Below are 19,736 nucleotides of genomic sequence, written 5' to 3'. Positions count from 1 at the left end.
TGATAAAGTTAACAGTGGTTGCTTGGGAATGAGAGTTACACAGGGGACCAGGAAGCTGGGATTACAAAAATGTTTGAGGAAATATTTGGGTGGTGGATATGTTTATTATCTTGATTGTGGTGATAGCTTCACAAGTGTATTCATGTCAGACATCAAATTGTAGTCTTTAAGTACCTGCGGTTATTTTGTGTCAACTACACTTTAGTTAAAGCTACTTATAAAAATACACCATATTTTCCAAAAATTGTTTAGTTTTTAAATTTAAAGCTTTGACCTTTTTCTTTATTAATTTGAAATTCATTGTTTTTAAAAAGAAAATGTTTTCTAATCAAAAGCCACGTTTAGCTAATGGCTACTGCATTGGAATGTGCAGATAGAATATAATGTCCTGGCAAATTGTGGTTCCCAAAAAAAGTACAAATTTATCATCAAGAAGACCCTCATTGAGCAACTTACCAAAAGATGTATTTCAGGCAGAAGGAAGGATAATCATAAAACCAAAGAAGGAAAATGTAAAACTTTCAATCTGGTACAACCAAAGAATAAGTAACCCAATGTATGAAAAGGGAGACAAAGGACCAAACTTTTACATTTTAATTCCTGATTTTTTTAAAGCCTTTATAAAAAAATACAGAAAGTTTTTGCGAATTGAATGCTTTTCCATGAATAGTATATAGTGTATGCAGCTTTTAAAAGGCCAAAACCCAACTCGTCTCTATCACACTTATAATCATCTACAATCATAATTGTTGTTGGACAGGGCACATCAGTTGCCTTTGACACGCTACATCTTGCCTTGCATTCTTAAGGCCCGAATTAACAGGTTCTTCAAGTTAAATGTGTTTGAACCTGATAAAATTACTGCACTTGTAGTACCCTGGAAACAAACTATAAAACATGAAATTAGTTTAATATCTAGTATTTTTAAAATGAATAATGTGGGATGCTTAACAAGTACAAGAAGCCCTAGAGTAAACCTCTTTTCCCACAAATACGCAGCCAAGGCACTTGCAATTTGAAATTATTTGGCTCTGGAGTTTATAAATAGACCATTTTATGAATTTAAAGAGTCATATGTTTAGAATGAAAGTTGCTATAGGCCATGCTCTTTATCTCTAGTGCCATACTTGCTGATTTATGTAATTTTACTCACTATATTCATTGTTTTAATTTATATGTATATAGGGGTTTTTAAAAAATAATGAGGTATAATGTATACTGTAAAATCATTATTCCTAATGGTACAGCTTGATGAATTTTATGAATGTGTACACTCATATAAACATCAGCATCACCACCAATGAGCGCTAGGACACTGCTTCAGGCTCCATTGTAGTCGGTCAGTTCTAGGTCACCAAGAATAATCATTTTTGTGACATATCACACAGGTTAAGTTTTGCCTGAAAATAAACATCATACAAATTGAATCATACAATGTGAACTCTTGTGTTTTCTGCCTTCTTCTACTCAGCACTCTGAGATTTATCTGTTTTATGTAACCAAGCTTTTAAAAGAAAACACAGTATAATTACTTCACTCTTTTCTCAAGTAAAGAAATTAAAAGATGTCTTTGTGCCTTCTATCATTTAGTAACAAGTTAAGATTTTTACTTTTTTAGAGTGATGTGCACTAGTCATTGTTAATGTTTTTATGAGAAATGTATCATTAATACTTCTTGAAAAGTGGAATAGTTTATCATTCAAATAAACTTCCTTCCCCCTTTTTTCTTTGGGAAGGAAAAGATGTTAAAAATGTAAATGGAGGGAGAGGTGAGACCTGAACAACCAGAGTGAATGGCATTAGTGATCACAACAATATTTTTCATAATTAGTTACAGGTCAGGGTTATGTGGATTTATGTCATCATAAATAAATAAACAAATTCCTCTCTAAAAAACAGTGTGTTTCCTTCTTTCTCTGGAAACTGAAAATACATAGTAATTGTCACTGACCTTTTTATTCAGTTCTCCAAACATGAGATAAATGCTAGTCTCCCCTTGATATTAGTGTTTTTTCAGTCTTTGTGTAGATTCCAGGCCCTTGAAAATAAAGAGAAGTTGCTGAGGTCATGTTTTGAATTTTGTTTTCTCCCCACACCCCTGGCTTTATAGATAGCAGGAGTGGAAGATCTCCTTTGACATGAAACTTTCTATTGAAAACAAACAAACGAAACCAAGAACCTGCTGCTTTATAAAAGACCCTTACCATAAAACTCACTCTATTACTAATTACCTCAGTAGTTTATTTTGTCTGGCAAGTATAATGTGGCAGCTGTTTGATCGACAGAGGCTATCATGAAGTTGTTAGATGGCAAAATTGTGCCAGTCAGTGCTTTAAGAAACTAGCAGTAAAATTATGTTTTTAAATAGATTTTACCATTCAAGATTAACATCTTTATAACTGCTTGAATAGGTTGGTAAAGTAAGATATGACTTGTGTATTTTAAGAAAGAAACTAGCTCAGAGCAAAAATTTTGAGAAGTCTACTGACTAAAATACTACATTTATGTAGAATAATTTTGCTCTCAAAGTTTGGATCTTCCTTGGAAAAATAGAAATTGGTGTTAATCTCATGATGTTTCCTAGGTACTGGTTGTATGTGTAATAGTACATTCATGTATCAGACAGCCTGGAAGAGAGCAAAGGCTTGAGGAGATACAGTATAGATATTAATTGGATTTATAGGACGTGTCAGAGAAGAAACAATATGTGTGGGCCATTCTTTTGTAATTTGCTTTACTTTAGGAAAGAGATTTTTAAACAAGCCGAATAAGGATAATTTTTTAGGTGGGTGTGGCAATTTAATTTCTAAATGTACAGTCAGTGACATTCTGAGTGTGGTGTCAGTTATTCAGCTTCTTCCTTTTAAACAGAGAAGAGCTATCTTTAAACTCATTTCTAGTTTAAAATTATTTTGGATAATTATTTTGCCTTTCTAATATGAAGTTACTTTATTATAGTTTGGAAAAACGGTTACTTGTAATACTTTCTGGCTTGCCCCCAAAGTCCAGATGGTAAAAAATAATTTTGTTTCAGTGTTAGAATTAATAAAACTGACACTTCCTTTGAATCATATTTGAAAACAATAACTAAAAGTAATAAAGACTGAAAAATAAAATTAAAGATCCAGAGTATTCTCTCTTGGTGAATAATGTAGAGTTTTTGGTGTTTGAAAGTTGGAAGAAAACTTTGTTTTTCTTCATAATGGAGTCTAAAATAACCTGTGTGTGCATGTGTGTCCAGCAATATCTAAATTGATGTTATTGTCAGAGCAGAGTAGAGCAGGCACCTTTAAAGGGCTATGGACCTATGGAAATATAGTTGACATTATAAACATTTATTATTTTCAAGTGTTTCAAGTGCATTATTATAATAGCACTATACCTCATCTTTAGGAAATTTTAATTACTGTCCTTAAGCCACTTATATTCTGGAAGAAGTAAGTGAAAACAGTTACAAAAGCATTTTGTTCAGTACTTTGGCATGTAATTTTGGGGTGGGTATTTTTATTGTTGTGAATACAGAAGGTTGGTGAGAAATGTGGAAACCAAAGAAAAACAAAGGAGGAACTTAATATATCAAAGGAATGAAGTGGGCAGAATTCCTCAGAATATAATACAGATGCCAATAAGAAATGAAAGGAACTGCTACTATTTCTTTCATATGCTTGGATCAGGTAGCCAAGGAGATTTGCTGAAGAAGAAAGTAAATTCTTGGAGATTCGCTTCCTTCTGTGCATATTGTCCAGTTATTTAAACCCTGTTACTTTTAATAATATCCAATCTAGTTTTAGTAATATAGATTGCCTATATATCACTTTTTTAAAAAAGAGTTTATTTATTTATTTTTAGAAAGAGGGGAAAGGAGGTAGAGAAACATGATGTTTGAGAGAAATAGTGATCGGTTGCCTCTCTCATGCCCCGAGCTGGGTCCATGGCCCACAATCTAGGCATGTGCCTTGACTGGAAATCGAACTGACAGCCTATCAGTCTGCAGGCTGGTGCTCAGTCCACTGAGCCACACCAGCCAGGCTGCCTATATATCACTTTTGTTAAACTAGGGTCTCATTAATGTTTTGTTACCAAGATGCATGGTTGGAATTATCTTGAGTCTTACAAGTATATAACAAAACAAAACTACTTAGAAGCCTAATTGATCAGAAGCTATACCAAGATTCCAGGGGTTGTGACTTGCATAGGTTGCTTGCATGTGTTTAATGTTTTAAAAAAGAGAGAATAAAAATTAAAATATTTGAGTTTGTGCAATGAAGTATCATTTCTAAAAAAGAAAAATATATTTTGTCTCCTTACATTAAAGGAGACAGAAAAGCTCATAAAAGAAAAGCTCATAAAATATCAATTTAGAATAATAAATTTGCATAATTTTGTATTAATCAAATGTTATAATTTCTATTACGAATAATTTTTTTCTAAAAATACATGCTGATGCTATAGTTTGTATATGTACATTCAAATAAATATCTTCTTTGATATTTTGTGTTATACCCCAAAATAATGATAAGTAAGATACAGTAAAATATCTATTTCATATGTGTTGTTACTTAATAAGTACTAATTGGCTTGATTGTAAAACTTTAAACCATTATTCTAAATTGAAGATCCAGGTTAGCTAAGAATACCATGTAATAAATAGAACACTTATAGAAGTATATTCCCCAAGGAATTAAAGTAAAAATTCATACTATTTTAGGATACTTTGTAACTTAAATCATCTGTATTTTACAATATGACTTCTAAGAAAAAGATTTGTCTGATTAGCAAGGTCTGGGAACTACTGCATCAGAATGTAAGTTTTTGAGGACTAAAGCTTATTGGAGTTTATGAAATGCTGTTAGATGCTTGGCTATAGCAACAGTATTTAGCCCTCACTGGGCTAAACCTCAGTTGGTTGGGCATCATCCCACAAACCACAGGGTCTCTGGTTCCATTCCTGTAGAACACATGCCTGGGTTGAGGCTTGGTCCATTCGGGAGCCTGTGCAAGAAGCAATCGATTGATTCATGTTTCTCACATTGCTGTTTCTCTCTCTCTCTGTTTCTCCCTCCCTCTTGCTCTCTCTAAAAATAAATAAATCCTTTAAAGAAAAGAAAATGTACATGATGTAAAATGTCTATGGAAAGACTAATACCGTCAATTTATATTATATAGATGTCTCAATTCCAATCATTCACACAACTTCATTTTCAAATTGGGATTGCTATTCTATTTTGTTTCTTATTAGAGAAACAGAAGTTTTAGAAAATAGTAATATGGTTTATGGGGAACTAGACTTCCAGCTAAGATAGAGGTATAGGCAGATACACTGTACCTCCTTGCACAACCAAAAGAAAGACAAGAATAAATTTAAAAGCAAAAAACAACTAGAGCTGCCAGAAAATGGGATGGTATGTAACTCTGACAATCAAGAAGTTAAAGAAGAAGAAACATTCGCCCACACTGCGCCACAATCCAGCAACATGGGTTGCCCCGCCCTGCCCCTTACTACATAACAGGAGCATCAAGACAAAGAAGTTATGGTCCAAAGGACAGAACAGATCAAAACGCCAGAAAAACAACTAAGTGACAAAGAGATAGCCAACCTATCAGATGCACAATTAAAACCAATGGTATTCAGGATGCTCAAAGAAAATAGTTGAGTATGGTGGCAAAATAGAGGGAAAAAGTGAAGGTTATGCAAAGTTAAATAAAGAAAAGTATACAGGGAACCAACTGAAGGGAAGGAAACTGGGATTTAAATCACCAATTTGGAGCAGAAGGAAGAAATAAACATTGAACTGAAACAGAATAAAAAGATAAGAATTCAAAAAATGAGGGGAGGCTTAGGAACTTCTGGGACAACTTTGAATGTTCCAACATCCGAATTATAGGGGTGCCAGAAGAAGAACAACAACAGCAAGAAGTGGAAAACTTATTTGAAAAAATAATGAAGGACACTACCGAGTTCCAGCCAGGATAGAGGCATAGGTAGAAACCCTTTACTGCCTCGCACAACCAAAGGGAGGATAACAACCAATCTAAATTCAATAAACAACCAGAAGCACTAGAAAATCAAACTGCATGGCACTCTGACAACCAGGGAATTAAACAGTCAACCAGAACATCCAGACCAGTAAGGCAGCAGACCTCGCAGGTGGGCTAGCTGAATGGGGAACGGAGACTCAGAGCTCGCTGTGGACCACAGTGGTTGCTGTGGTGGGAGAAACTCCTAGTCTCACAGGAGATTTCACTGGAAAGTGGGCTAGAGCCAAGCAGAGGAACCAAATTGTTCCCTCTCTGGCCCCTCCCATACAGGCAGCACTGCAACACAGTGAGGAGGGTTGCCCTGCCCCGATGAATACCCAAGGCCCCACCCCGTTACAACTGAACAAGGCCCTGAACAGAGAAATAGGGCCAAAGTGAAAGAACAGAGCAAAGTTTCAGAAGGAGAGCCAAGTAATGAGAAGATAGCCAACCTATCTGATGAAGAATTTAAAGCCCCAGTAATCAAAATGCTCACAGAACTGATTGAGCTTGGTTGAAAAATCAAAAAAGAAAGGAAAGGCACCCAAAATGAAATAAAGCCAAATATTCAGGGAACCATTAGTACCAGAAAGGAAACTAGGACTCAAAGCAATGATTTGGAACAAAAGGATGAAATAAACATCCAACCGGAACAGAATGAAAAAACAAGAATTCAAAAAAGTGAAGAGAGGCTGAGGAATCTCTGGACAATCTGAAATATTCCAGTATCCAAATTATAGGGGTGCCAGAGGAGAAGAACAACAGCAAGAAATAGAAAACTTATTTGAACAAATGATGAAGAAAAACTTTCTTAATCTGGAAAAGGAAATAGACTTCCAGGAAGTCCAGGAAGCCCAGAGAGTCCCAAAGAAGTTGGACTCAAAGAGGATCACACCAAGGCACATCATAATTAAGTTGCCCAAGATTAAAGATAGGAGAGAATCTTCAGGAAGAGAAAAGAAGACAGTCACCTGCAAAGGAGCTCCCATAAAACTGTCAGTTGATTTCTCAAAAGAAACCTTGCAGGCAAGAAGGGGCTGGGAAGAAGTATTCAAAGTCATGAAAGTCAAGCACCTACATCCAACATTACTCTACCCAGCAAAGCTATCATTTAGAATAGAAGGGCAGATAAAGAGCTTCCCAGATAAGGTTAAGTTAAAGGAGTTCATCATCACCAGGCCTTATTATATGGTATGTTAAAGGGAATTATCTAAGAAAAAGAAGATCAAAGCCCTGGCTGGTGTAGCTCAGTGGATTGAGCACGGGCCTGCGAACCAGACGATCGCGGTTCGATTCCCAGTCAGGGCACATGATTGGGTTGCAGGCCAGTTTCCGACAGGGGCCAGTTCCCTGCAGGGGATGCATGAGAAGCAACCATACATTGATGCTTCCTTCCTCTCTCCTTCCCTTCCCCTCTAAAGATAAATAAATAAAATATTAAAAAAAAAAGAAAAAGAAGATCAAAACTATGAACATTAAAATGACAACAAACTCATAACTGTCAACAACTGAACCTAAACAAAACAACAATTAAAAAAAAAACCTAAGCAAATAACCAGAATAGGCACAGAATCACAGAAATGGAATCACACAGAGGATTATCAGTGGGGAGGGTGAGAATAAAGGCAAAGCTACAGGGAATATAAGGGGGAGGTTAAGAATCCTACGGGAAGTATAGAAGCCAAAGAACTTATATGTACAACCCATGGGTATGAACTAAGTGGGGGAATGCCAGTGAGAGGAGAGGTGCAAGGCAGAGGGGAATAAAGGGGAAGAAAAAAATGGGACAACTGTAATAGTATAACCAATAAAATATACTTTAAAATAAAATAAAGAATTTATGGGGTAATCAACGTGTAGCATGTAGTATAATTTCAGTTAATCTTAAATAATTTATCACAAAGCTTTACTATCAAGAAAATAAAATACAGGGGACATATTCTTAACAGTTTGTTCTTATTTGTGCATTCTTACACAAAATGATTAATTTAATAATACATATGTTTTTATGCACACATGAACTAAAGTTTTGAGAGAATCCCATATTATAGTGTGACTTCATCCGATCCTTCAGAGTTTGAAACAGTGGTCTCTGCATGAATTTTTTGCCAAGAACCTTGGTATCACATGTAAAATGGGAAGACTACAGTTTCTCTGTTTGTGCCTAAATAGGCAAAGGATTTTTCAGGTCAATGGGGTGTTACTGTTATAAGTCTTTCGAGAATTTCATGGTACTTTTGATTGTTTTTTTTTTCTTATCATGTTTGTTACCCAGTTCTGATCATTTTCTTAATTTTCAAACCATACATGGAAAGCCAAAATATTAAAGGAAGGGAACCAGTTTAAAAAAATGGCAGCTCTCTCAGGAAAAAAATATGTGGAGCTGGATCTTAGTTGAAAAGATTATTTGAAGGAAGTGCTAAGGCATTTATTTGCATATCAAATTTCTGTTTATTTCTAACTTTGGCTCTAGCTGCTTGAAATTCCGTTTAAGCAAGTTTTTCTGTGGAATGTTGGTAAAGTCTATAAATAGAGTCATCTGACTACTAGAATCAGTTCGCTTCAGATTTACTCTTTCATAGTTAATAGCATTCTTCAGGACAATCATCACACAAGTAAAATATTATAGGACATTAAATTACAAGCTTCTGGAGTTCCATTTTAAAATATTGTTTTGTTAGTATTCCTTAAAGGATTTTGAATACATTTGCTTTAAATTCCTTCCTTTTAGTTAGGCAATGAGAGTAAATGAAACAGATTCTAGTCACAATTCTAAATTTACTCACTTGTACGTTTGCATAACACTTTATAATTATTTAAAAATATATTTTGCGATTTAATTGTTTTCTAAAGAATTCAGTACAACCCTGGCCAGGTGGTTCAGCCAGTTAGAGCATTGTCCTGTGCACTAAGGGTTGCAGGTTCAATCCCCAGTCAGAGCACATACCTAGGTTGTGGGTTTGATCATCCCCTCTCAGGGCACAGATGGAAGGCAACCGATCCATGCTTCTCTTTTACATTGATGTCTAGTCCCCCCACCCCCACCTCCATCTCTCTCTAAATTCATTAAAACATATCCTTGGGTGAGGGTTAAAAAAGAAAACAAAAGGATTCAGCACTTAAACTCATGTGTATGTTTAGGTAATTCCATAGCAATGTAGTTTGTTGTCACAGGTGCTTTATTACCAGACATTTAAAAATCACATGTGAAAATATTTTGTCATGTGTGTGTGTGTGTGTGTGTGTGTGTGTTTTAACGTGCAAAAATATGACCCACCTTGGTAATTGTTTTTCACTGTTCATCATTGCTCTGTCCAAAATTTCTGCTGCTCTGTTTATAAACTTAATAATTTCTTGTCTACCTGCCTTTGTTTTGGCTGCTTTTTGTTTTGTTTTGTTTTTTGTTCTGTTTTCTTGCGTGTGGAATCTTTCCCCTATCATCTTTAGGGCCACATATAAAAGAAATTCTCTTTTCATTGTAGTTCAAGGAATTTTGCTATCCTCTAAATCATTTTTATATTCTTTTTTCTTTTTTAGACACCTTATACTTTCAATTATACATATATACATACATGTATTTAATCTTTTAAATACCATATGGACTCTGTGAGCAAATGACCTATAATGTTTAAATATGTGTAGTGCTTAAATTAGGTTTACTATAGATGTTTAGTAAAAATAAACAAGAAAAAAACCTTACCTGTTATATAAAGCAAAAGTTAAAAATGCAGTTCTTGCCAGAGTAATAAGTTTTGCAGACCTTGTTGTGCTGCTAAACGAATAAATCTCTTAGTGATTTCAAATTGAAAAGCAATTGTGGGTTGCTTTCGCCTTTGATTTCACTTCCACGCCACCCTGTCAGGGATGTGTAGTCGGTGGCCAGGGATGATACGGAGGATGAGTGCGGCAAGCTCTTTTCTGGTTTGAGTTAATACCAGCATCCAGGATGACAGGACAGGACATAGCTTTTAGACTCCAGGGAGTCATGCATGCCTCTGTTATCTGTGATCCCCAATAATTTACAAATTCAAATGGTAACAAGTATAACAGAAATCATAATTCTGTCCCCAAATAAGGAATTAAGCATAAAACTTAGAAGAATTCCATCTGCCTGTCCTAGGTTCAGGATGGTATACTGGGGAACTGGATGGAGAGGTAATAAAAGTAATTAATTAAAATAGTGGGTGAAGATTGATATTGATGAGTAAGAGGAAAAGCATGACAGGGAGATTACAGCACATACTTGCGTGGATGCCCAAGAGAAGAACTTGGAAAAAAGGACTGAGACGCAGTGTTCAGGTTGGTATACACCAGGGCTCAGTCCTTGGTCTTGATTTTTATTATGCCATAACACACTTTTCAGTGATCTCATCCAGTCACAAGGCTTTAAATTGCATCTATTGTGTCAGTTACTTCCAAACTGTGTCTTCTGACACCTTTCCCCCAAATTTTATATCCAACTGCCTACTTATACCCCTATTTAAGTATCTGACACATATCTTAAATTTAATAGGTCCCAAAGTGAAGTTCTAATTCCAACCACCATCTCCCAACCTCCTACCTCAGCAACTTGCATTATCCATAATCATCTCTGTCGCAGTTGATGGTCCTCCATTTTTTTCTTTATTGAGACCAAAGCTTTGGAGTCATCCTGATTCCTCTCTTTCTCACTTCACATCCAGTCTGTCAGAAAATTTTGCTGTCACTGCCTCTACTGCTCTCCCTCAACTCAAGTGCATCGAGTTCCCAGCAGGTTCTCACTACTCTGTTGCTCCCACTCTGCTTGCAGGCCATCAGCATCTCAGACCAAATAGCAGTGCGCTGTGGTTCCAGCTGGTCTCCTAGTGCTTATTCCCTTCAGTTGCTAATTTGAAAGGAATTTACTGTAGATGTTTTTATAATGCTGTGACATGTGATAATCTCAGTATTTTGAATAGCTTCTTTGGCAAAGAAAATATTGTTCTGCCTTGTTTGAGTTGTCCTCTAGCTAGATTGTGTGGTACTCATAGTTCAGATATCTAAGAAGTTGTTTTTGACAGAAAATGCATAAAGTGGCCAGGAAAGATAACAATCTACCTATGCTTTACCAGCTGTGATGATTCATTGAAATGTATTTTGCCATAAGAATTGTGAGTCCTGTTTCTGTAGCAGCCTGCTGTGTGCATGGGTTATACTGTGGGGACCATTGTTTGTAACTCAGCTTCAGTCAAATATAAGATGTACTGACTGATTAAAAGATGCATTCAAACACATTTTTCCTACTCAACACAGTTATTAAAGACCTGTTTCAGGTTTATAAATAGTCAAGAGAAGAAGTATAGTTGGCTTTGAAGGAGGAGTGAATTTTAATAGTTTATTTTTTTATTCACATAAAGATAAGACTCTTGGCCATAGGTAGAGATTAAAAGTCAGAAAAGAAATGATTCAATTCTAATAAAAATAGTTTTTAGGAACACATAGATACTGTGTGTTTGATAAACTGTTCCAAAGTGTCATTTTCTTATGATTTGACAGGGATATCGGTATAACCCACTCAAACTGAATAATAGTGGCCTTGGAAGTCACAGGCCCTTCGTGGTTTTCCTAGAGCAGCTCCTTGAGTCTACAATCCAATTCACTTTGCAGTTGTCTTAAATTCTATGTTAGAGACTTCTGGTCAAGATGGCAACATAGGCAGACAAAGATAGAAAACCTTAAAAGCGACAACAGAAGTTAGTTGGCCACAGGAGAGTTCCCATAAGACTGTCAGCTGATTTCTCAAAAGAAACTTTGTGGACAAGAAGGGACTGTCAAGAAATGTTCAAGTCTACAACCAAGATTTCTCTATCAGCAAAGCTATTACTTAGAATCAAAGGACAGATAAAGAGCTCCCCAGAAAAGAAAAAACTAAAAGAGTTTATGATCATCAAGCCATAATTATATGAAATGTTAAAGGGACTTATTTAAGAAAAAGGAGAAGATCAAAACTATGAACAATAAGATGGCAAAAGTACATGTCTATCAACAGTTGAATCAAAAAACCCAACACACAAACAAGAAGAACAGAAACAGAATCATGGATACATAGAGCACTTTGATGGTTGCCAAATGCGAGGGGGTTGTGAGGTGAGAGGATCAAAAAGTACGAATAGGTAGTTACAGAATAGCTGTGGGATGTAAAGTACCGGACAGGAAATGGAGCAGCCAAAGAACTTATACGCATGACCCATGGACATGAACAATGGTGGGAGATTGTCTGAGGGAGTGGGGTGCTGGGTAGAGGAGCACAAAGGAGGAAAAATCAGGAAAACTGTAATAGCATAGTCAGTAAAGTATAATTTCAAAAAATGGGAAAAAGGCCTATGTTAACTTATTTTTTAAAATATATTTTATTGATTATGCCATTACAGTTACCGCATTTCTCCCCCTTCATTCCCCCCCTGCACACCCCATCCCCTACCATTCCCCCATTTTAGTTTATGTCCATGTGTCACAAGTTCTTTAGATTCTGTATTTCCCATATTCCTCTTGCCCTTCCCCCTGTCTATTTTCTACCTACCATCTGGGCTAGTTACTCTCTATACCTTCTCCCCCTTCTCCTCCTCCCACTCCCCTGTTGCTAACCCTCCACGTGATCTCCATTTCTATGGTTCTGCTCCTGATCTAGCTGTCCTCTTACCGCTTAGTTTGCTTTTTTTTTTTTTTTAGGTGTAGTTGTTAGTAACTGTGAGTTTGCTGTCCTTTCACTGTTCATATTTTTTACCCTCTTTTTCTTAGATAAGTCCCTTTAACATTTCATATAATAAGGGCTTGGTGATGATGAACTCATTGAACTTGACCTTATCTGAGAAGCACTTTATCTGTCCTTCCATTCTAAATGAAAGTTTTGCTGGATAAAGCAATCTTGGCTGTAGGTCTTTGGATTTCATGACTTGGAATACTTCTTTCCAGCCCCTTCTTGCCTATAAGGTCTCTTTTGAGAAATCCGCTGACAGTCTGATGGGTACTCCTTTGTAGGTGACTGTCCCCTTATCCCTTGATGCTTCTAGGATTCTCTCCTTCATTTTGGTCTTGGCTAGTGTAATTATGATGTGTCTTGGTGTGTTCCTTCTTGGGTGCAACTTCTTTGGGACTTTCTGAGCTTCCTGGATTTCCTGGAAGTCTATTTCCTTTGTCAGACAGGGGAAGTTCTTCTTTATTATTTGTTCAAATAAGTTTTCCACTTATTTGAATAAGTTGCTCTTCCTCTTCCCCTTCTGGTACCCCTATAATCCGGATGTTGGAACGTTTAAAGATGTCCTGGAGGTTCCTAAGCCTCTCCTCATTTTTTTGAATTTTTGTCCCTTCATTCTTTTCTGTTTGGTCATTTTTTCTTCCTTCTGGTCCCCTCCTTTGATTTGAGTCCCAGTTTCCTTTCCATCACTATTGGCTCCCTGTGCATTTCCCTTCATTTCACTTAGTTTAACATTCATTTGTTCATCTAATTTGTAACTAAAATCAACCAGTTCTGTGAGCATCCTGATCACCAGTGTTTTGAACTGTGCATCTGATAGGTTGGCTATCTCTTGGTCATTTAGAAGTATTGGCTCTGGGGCTTTGAGCTGTTCTTCTTCTTGAGCCATAATGTTTTGGTCTGTTTGAGCCTGTTATGTATGAGGGGTGGGGCCTTAGGTGTTCACCAGGGCGGGGCGACCCAGTTGCTGGGTTGTGACCCTGTATGTGGGGGTGGGGTCAGAGAGGGGCAGTGGCATTTGTTCCACTCTCTCTTGGATTTCAGTCCGCTCTGCTGCTTCCTGCAAGCAAATTGGGCCCTTCTGGTGCTGGTTCCTTGGTGTGTGGGTTTGTGCACCCTCTAGAACCCTGTGGATCTCTCCAACAAACTCTCTAGGAGCCTGGGAGCCTCTCCCGGCACCTCAACCCCCAAAAGTTTTTCCAGTTGGTGTTTTTAGGCTTTAATTCCCGGGGCCCTGAGTTGCATGATCTATCTCACTGCTCACTCCTTTGCCTGGTTTATCTGTGTGTGAATGTGTGACCACTGTCCACAGCTGCCTTGCGCCCTCACTGGGTCCGCCCGTTGCCACCCCACACCTGGGATCTGCCAACCACTGCCCACGCCTGGGTTGGTCCAGCCACTTTTTCCTGCGCAACCCCGCTCCGCCAGCCACTAATTCGCTGACTCCGCCCTTCTTACCCATCTGGCTGAATGGTTTGTTTTTGTCGGACTTCTGTACAGTTCAAATTTCCGTCTGTTTTTGTTACTAAATCTTTGTTGTCTTTCAACTTGGTTGTGCAAGGAGGCACAGGGTTTTCACCTATGCCTTCATCTTGGCCAAAAATCTGTTAACTTATTTTTTTAGTGGAAAAACAAAATAAAGTACCCTCTAATAAGTTTGTTTTATTGAGCCTACTGTATAGCTTACTTTTGGAAGGAGGACTTGAAATATTAAGGAATTTTTAAAATACTCTGATACATGAGCTGTTGGGCACCCATACAGGCAAACATTAAAATAAAATTAGAGACCATTATCACATTTGTTAATATACAAGCTGCCAGAAATTCTAGTGAAATAATGAACAAATGCAAACAAAACAAAATCCACATTGGGACAAATAAATCTTTTGACACAGAAAAAAAGAAACTTTCATTGTAGTTGGGAAGTTTTACTAATTTCAAATTTTATAATTATCAATTGAATTATTTCTATCAGTTTCAGACCGCTATTATCTATATTAGGGCATCTTAACCTGTGGTCAATAAATGGGCTACAAAAATATCTACAGACACTTTTTGTATACTGAATGTGTTTTTATAGGCCATTTACTTAAAAGACAGACTATAGTGTTTACCATATTCTGAAAGGAATCCATGATTTCGCACAAGTTTAAAAACTACTGATCCTTATATCTATCTCAGTGTGGTAAAGTACTTAAACCAGTTTGAGTCTTGTGACTAATAATGAAAGTTCTCTAAATAGAGTTTCTAAGATTTGTCATCTGGGTTTTAAAAGATTGAGCTGAATCCAGGTGCTGTCGTTAATAATACTAGCAGTATAGATTTGTGAAACTCTCTCTTGACTTAGTGTGTGTAACTTTATAGTTTCCGTATCATATGAATGGGCTGGGATACTCATTTAAGTGATCTGTAGTTCCTCTAATTATAATTTTAAACAGTTATCTTTCCTTTTTCCTTTTATTTTATGCGGTTACAAACCAGTAAGCATAGCCGATCCTGCTGCCCTTGGCTTTATCATTTCTCCGTGGTCTCTGCTGTTGCTGCCATCAGGCAGTGTGTCATTTACAGATGAAACTCTTTCCAGTCAGGATCTTCGAGCATTCACTGCACCAGAGGTTCTTCAAAATCAATCACTAACGTCTCTCTCAGATGTTGAAAAGGTAACTCTTACTTTTTGTTTGATTTTGTTTTTTATTTTGTTGGAAAAGTAAAGACATTGGGCTACTCTATCTCAACCCTTGGAAGAAAAATGCATTGATTTTAAAGTAATCATGTGTTTTAAGAAGTTCATTTTTATTTTAAGAATTCAAAATTGTTTTATAAACGTTTTACAGGTCCAAGAAAAATAGGAAAAAAGGTGTGTTATTCCTGACTGATGTTTACAATTACTTATTTAATACCCGCTATGTATAAAACATTGTGCTCATAGGAAGATAAAAAATAACTAGAAAATTGATACTGATCAGCATGCTTATAGAACAATCTAATGTACGGCAGAACGAAGTAAATGTTATATAAAGGTATAAAGTATTTTGGGAATCTAGAGGAGGAGCAATTAATGTTCCGTGTAGAGTGATGTGGCAGAGAAGGTAGCAGTGTTTATGTCGGGCTTTGTAGAACGAGTAGGATTTAGAGAAGTGAAAATAGGCATTTCACTGAGGGCCATTAGTATGTGGAATGAAGGTAAGAAATCATCCCCTGTGATGGGGGGATGTTTGGTTATATCGACTAGGCTAGAGTGTTAGCTGCCTGGGAAGGCTGTGGTCACGGAAAGGAAGGGAAGCTGTGGGTCTGAATGAAGAAGACTCCAAATGCCAGAACTTGAAACTTTCTTCTGAGGCAGTTGTGAGCTATCCTCTTTTTAGGAGAGTAATATGATGTGATTTTTTTATTCCAGAGGGTAAGTTTGAGAATAGTGTTTAACTAGGTGAGATGAAAGATTGTGTGTGTAGGAATCTAACTGGAGAGTTTAATAATGTGTGGGAAGGAACCGGATATAAGATCCAGTGGAAGCAAAGCTGACAGTTTGACAATTAATTTGATGGGATGATGAAGAAGAAAAAGTATTATATAAATATTCAGTCTGAAGATGGGATGCCATTGACATCAAAATATCTGATTTCATTGTCAAGGCTATGAAAAAAATTGGGACATATAGATAGTGGGCTATAATACTTTAGATATGGAACTTGGGAAATTCACTATTGTCTATGAATATAATTTCTCAGGCAGCATTCCACAGAAGCATGAAGATTAACCTAATAAATTGCTAGTAGTGAAATTGTTAAATCAAAAAGGATGAAATCTTTTTTGACCCTGCTTTTTTCTCCATCTACTATCCATGCATTCATAATAAGAAAAAAATACTATTCAAATTGCAGTGAGATTTTTTTCCTCACTTTTAAGATTGTCAGAAGTCCAAATATTCATCAGTTATTCTAGGGACGAGGCTTGTGAAAAACCTATATGTTGGTGATAGAAATGCAGAATAATACGATTTCTATATAGGGAAATCCGACAATATGTATCAAAACTACAGATGATTCATCCTTTAGTCATAGTTTCAAAGAATCAATTCAAGAGAAATACCTGCATGTACAAAATAACATATCACAAGACTGCTTGCTGAAACATTACTTATAATACCAAAATTTGGGAAAATTCTAATTGCCCGTTAATAACCGATTGGCTAAATAAATAGTGGTGCGGCCACAAAAGGGAGTTCTGTGCAATGCTAAAAAAGGATCTCTAAGCATTGATATAGAAATATGTCTCCTACTAAATTAAAAATGCAAGTAATCTTTAATGTTCCTGACCTTTTTTGGTGAAAATAAGAATGTATATTCATTTTTGCTTGAGTTTGCATAAAGAAACTTTAAAATAAATAAGAACTAATAAAAATAGTTACTCATAGAGGATGGGCTGAGTAATTGAGAGCAAGAGGGTGTCTGTTCCAATAACTGCTACTTTTATTTTCTATTTTAAAAGCTCTCACTTTTATAAAATATATGATATTAATACTTTCTCATTATGTGTTGTACTTTCTTTGGAACAAAATGTCATGAATATGTAGTACTTAACGAATTTTTAAAATTTAAAATTTTGGTTTACCATAAAGTGACTCTTTGAAAAATTCTGTTTCTAGATCCATATTTATTCTCTTGGAATGACATTGTATTGGGGGGCTGATCATGAAGTACCTCAGAGCCAGGTAAGTGAAATCATTACATTTGTACACCTGTATGCTTTTTAAAAAAGCTCTTCCATATGTTCACTGCAGCATTATTTACAGTAGCCAAAATATGGATGCAACTCAAGTGCCCATCATTAGATGAATGGATATAAAAGCTGTGAGGTATGTATATACAATGGAATATTACTTCGCCATAACAACAATGAAATCTTATCATTTGTGACACTGTGGATGGACCTGGAGGGTATTATGCTGAGTAAAATAACTAATTCAAAGAAAGACAAATACCATATGATTTTACTTACATGTGGAATCTAAAGAACAATATAAATGAACAAACAAAACAGAAGCAGAGTCATAGATACAGAGAACATTCTGATGGTTGCCAGATGGTAGAGGAATTAGGGGACTGGTGAAAAAGGTGAAAGGATTAAGATGTATAAATTTTCAGTTACAAAATAGTCTCAGGGATATAAAGTACAGCATATGGAATTGTCAGTAATACTAGTAGTAGCTACATGTGGTGCCAGGCGGGTCCTAGAAATATCAGAGACAGCACTTTGTAAAGTATATGGTTATCTAACCACTATGCTGTACACCTGAGACTAATACAAAACAACATTGAATGTAAACTATAATTGAAAAATAAAATTAGAAAAAGGTCTTTTACATATTTTTTTGTGTTCAGTAGCATACTGTCAGGCACAACATAAATGCTGGCTATTCACACTCTCAGAATGAAATAATAATAAAGTACTAAAGAAGTTATTTTTCCTTTAGATGTCCTTAGAATTTTAGCAGTCACTGGCCACGTTTCAACAATTCAGCCTCTTCAAAAATTATAGCAAAAGAAATAGGAGTATACTGTGTTTATTCTAATTTAATGATGATAAAGAAGAATTGTAAATGTCTTTTATTTTTTACAACCATCACCACTACTTATTTTTAGAACCGTTTCATCATCCCAGATAGAAATTATGCATTCATAGCAGTAACTCCCCATTTCACTCCCATCGACTCCTAGTAATTTCTAATCTACTCTCTGTTCCCTAGGAATTTAGATATTTTAGCTGGTTTATACAAATTACATACATTCATACAATATTGAAATTATGTAATAAGATCCTTTTGTATCTGGCCTAATTCATGTAAAAATATTATCAAGGTTCATGCATATTGTAGCAGATATTAGTACTTTATTTCTTTTATGGCTGTATAATATTCCATTGTGTGGATATACCACATTTTGTTTACTCATTTATCTGTTGGTGAACAATTGGGCCACTTCCACCTTTTGACTATTGTGAATTATGCTTATATTAATATTGGTGTACAATTACCTGATTATATACCCATTTTCAAGCCTTCTCACCCTGTTGATAGCGTCTGTTTTTTAACTGGGTTATTTGTCTATTAAGTTATAACAGCTCTTTATATATTCTAGATTCAAGTCTCTAATGTCTGTATACGATTTGCAAAGTTCTGTTCCCTGTGGATGGGTTGTCTTTCACTTTCTCCTGGTGTGCTTTGAGGCATAGACATTTTTTAAATTTAATCTTTATTGTATTTTTTTCCATTACCATTTAAACTCCTTATATCCCCCTCCCCCCAGCAATCACCATACTGTTGTCAACATCCATGAGTCCTTTTTCCTTTCTGCTCCTTTTTCCTTTCCTTCCAGTCCCTCCATCCCATACCGCCCCCCGTCCCCTTAGTTGTCATCCTGCTCTTCATCTATGAGTCTGTCCCCATTTTCCTTGTCAGTTCAGTTTGTTCATTTTATTTTCCTTAGCATAATAGATGGTCCCAGAGAGCATTATATAAATGTTTTTGATGATTCATTCTTATACTGAAAGCAATAACCTTTATTGGTGCAAAAACTGAATGAATAGTAACTCTGTGTCTCAGAGTATGGTACATACTTCATTACATTACCTCTTTTCACTTTGAAATACCTCACTGCCCCTGCAGCAGCAGACAAAGATTAAAGTAACAATGAGGTCTTGGATTATTATGACCCTTGGGCTACTTCTAGTCTTTGTTTTCTATAATAATTCTGATTCCTAAAAACCCTATGTAAACCTAGTAGTAAACAGTAATTAAAAATTTAAAATTCACTATTTCACCAAAGCAAAGACAAAGGATGTTAAAATTAGGTATATTATAGGTATTTTGAAGTAAAAAAAATAAGATGTGTTTTTTATTGAATTAAGAAGTTACAGACATTTTAGGCTTTTATTCTAAAATTTAAACATAAGATCTATGAGAGATAAGTGGATTACAACTAGCGAAATTAAAGCAGTGATTAGAAAA

The 19,736-nt window shown here is 35.9% G+C and overlaps 1 protein-coding gene across 12 annotated transcripts in view; it reads left to right on the top strand.

The window, feature by feature from the left end:
* PTPN13 (protein tyrosine phosphatase non-receptor type 13) overlaps positions 1–19,736 on the top strand; it is a 217,638-nt gene that overhangs the window by 57,947 nt on the left and 139,955 nt on the right. For all 12 annotated transcript variants that reach the window (XR_005064231.1, XM_037030662.1, XM_037030673.1 and 9 more), the window contains exons 3-4: positions 15,212–15,390; positions 17,376–17,441. Coding sequence is in view for 11 of the 12 variants with exons in the window: in XM_037030662.1 (XP_036886557.1) it covers positions 15,212–15,390; positions 17,376–17,441 (245 nt within the window). In the remaining variant the exon portion in view is untranslated. The remainder of the gene's footprint in view (positions 1–15,211; positions 15,391–17,375; positions 17,442–19,736) is intronic.

The sequence above is a fragment of the Sturnira hondurensis genome, unplaced genomic scaffold (genome assembly GCF_014824575.4).
Source record: "Sturnira hondurensis isolate 20B ecotype Veracruz unplaced genomic scaffold, ASM1482457v3 Scaffold0001721, whole genome shotgun sequence".
In the NCBI taxonomy this organism is placed as follows: Eukaryota; Metazoa; Chordata; class Mammalia; order Chiroptera; family Phyllostomidae; genus Sturnira; species Sturnira hondurensis.
Note: the sequence above shows the minus strand (reverse complement) of the source record. Positions and strands in the feature narration are given on the sequence as shown.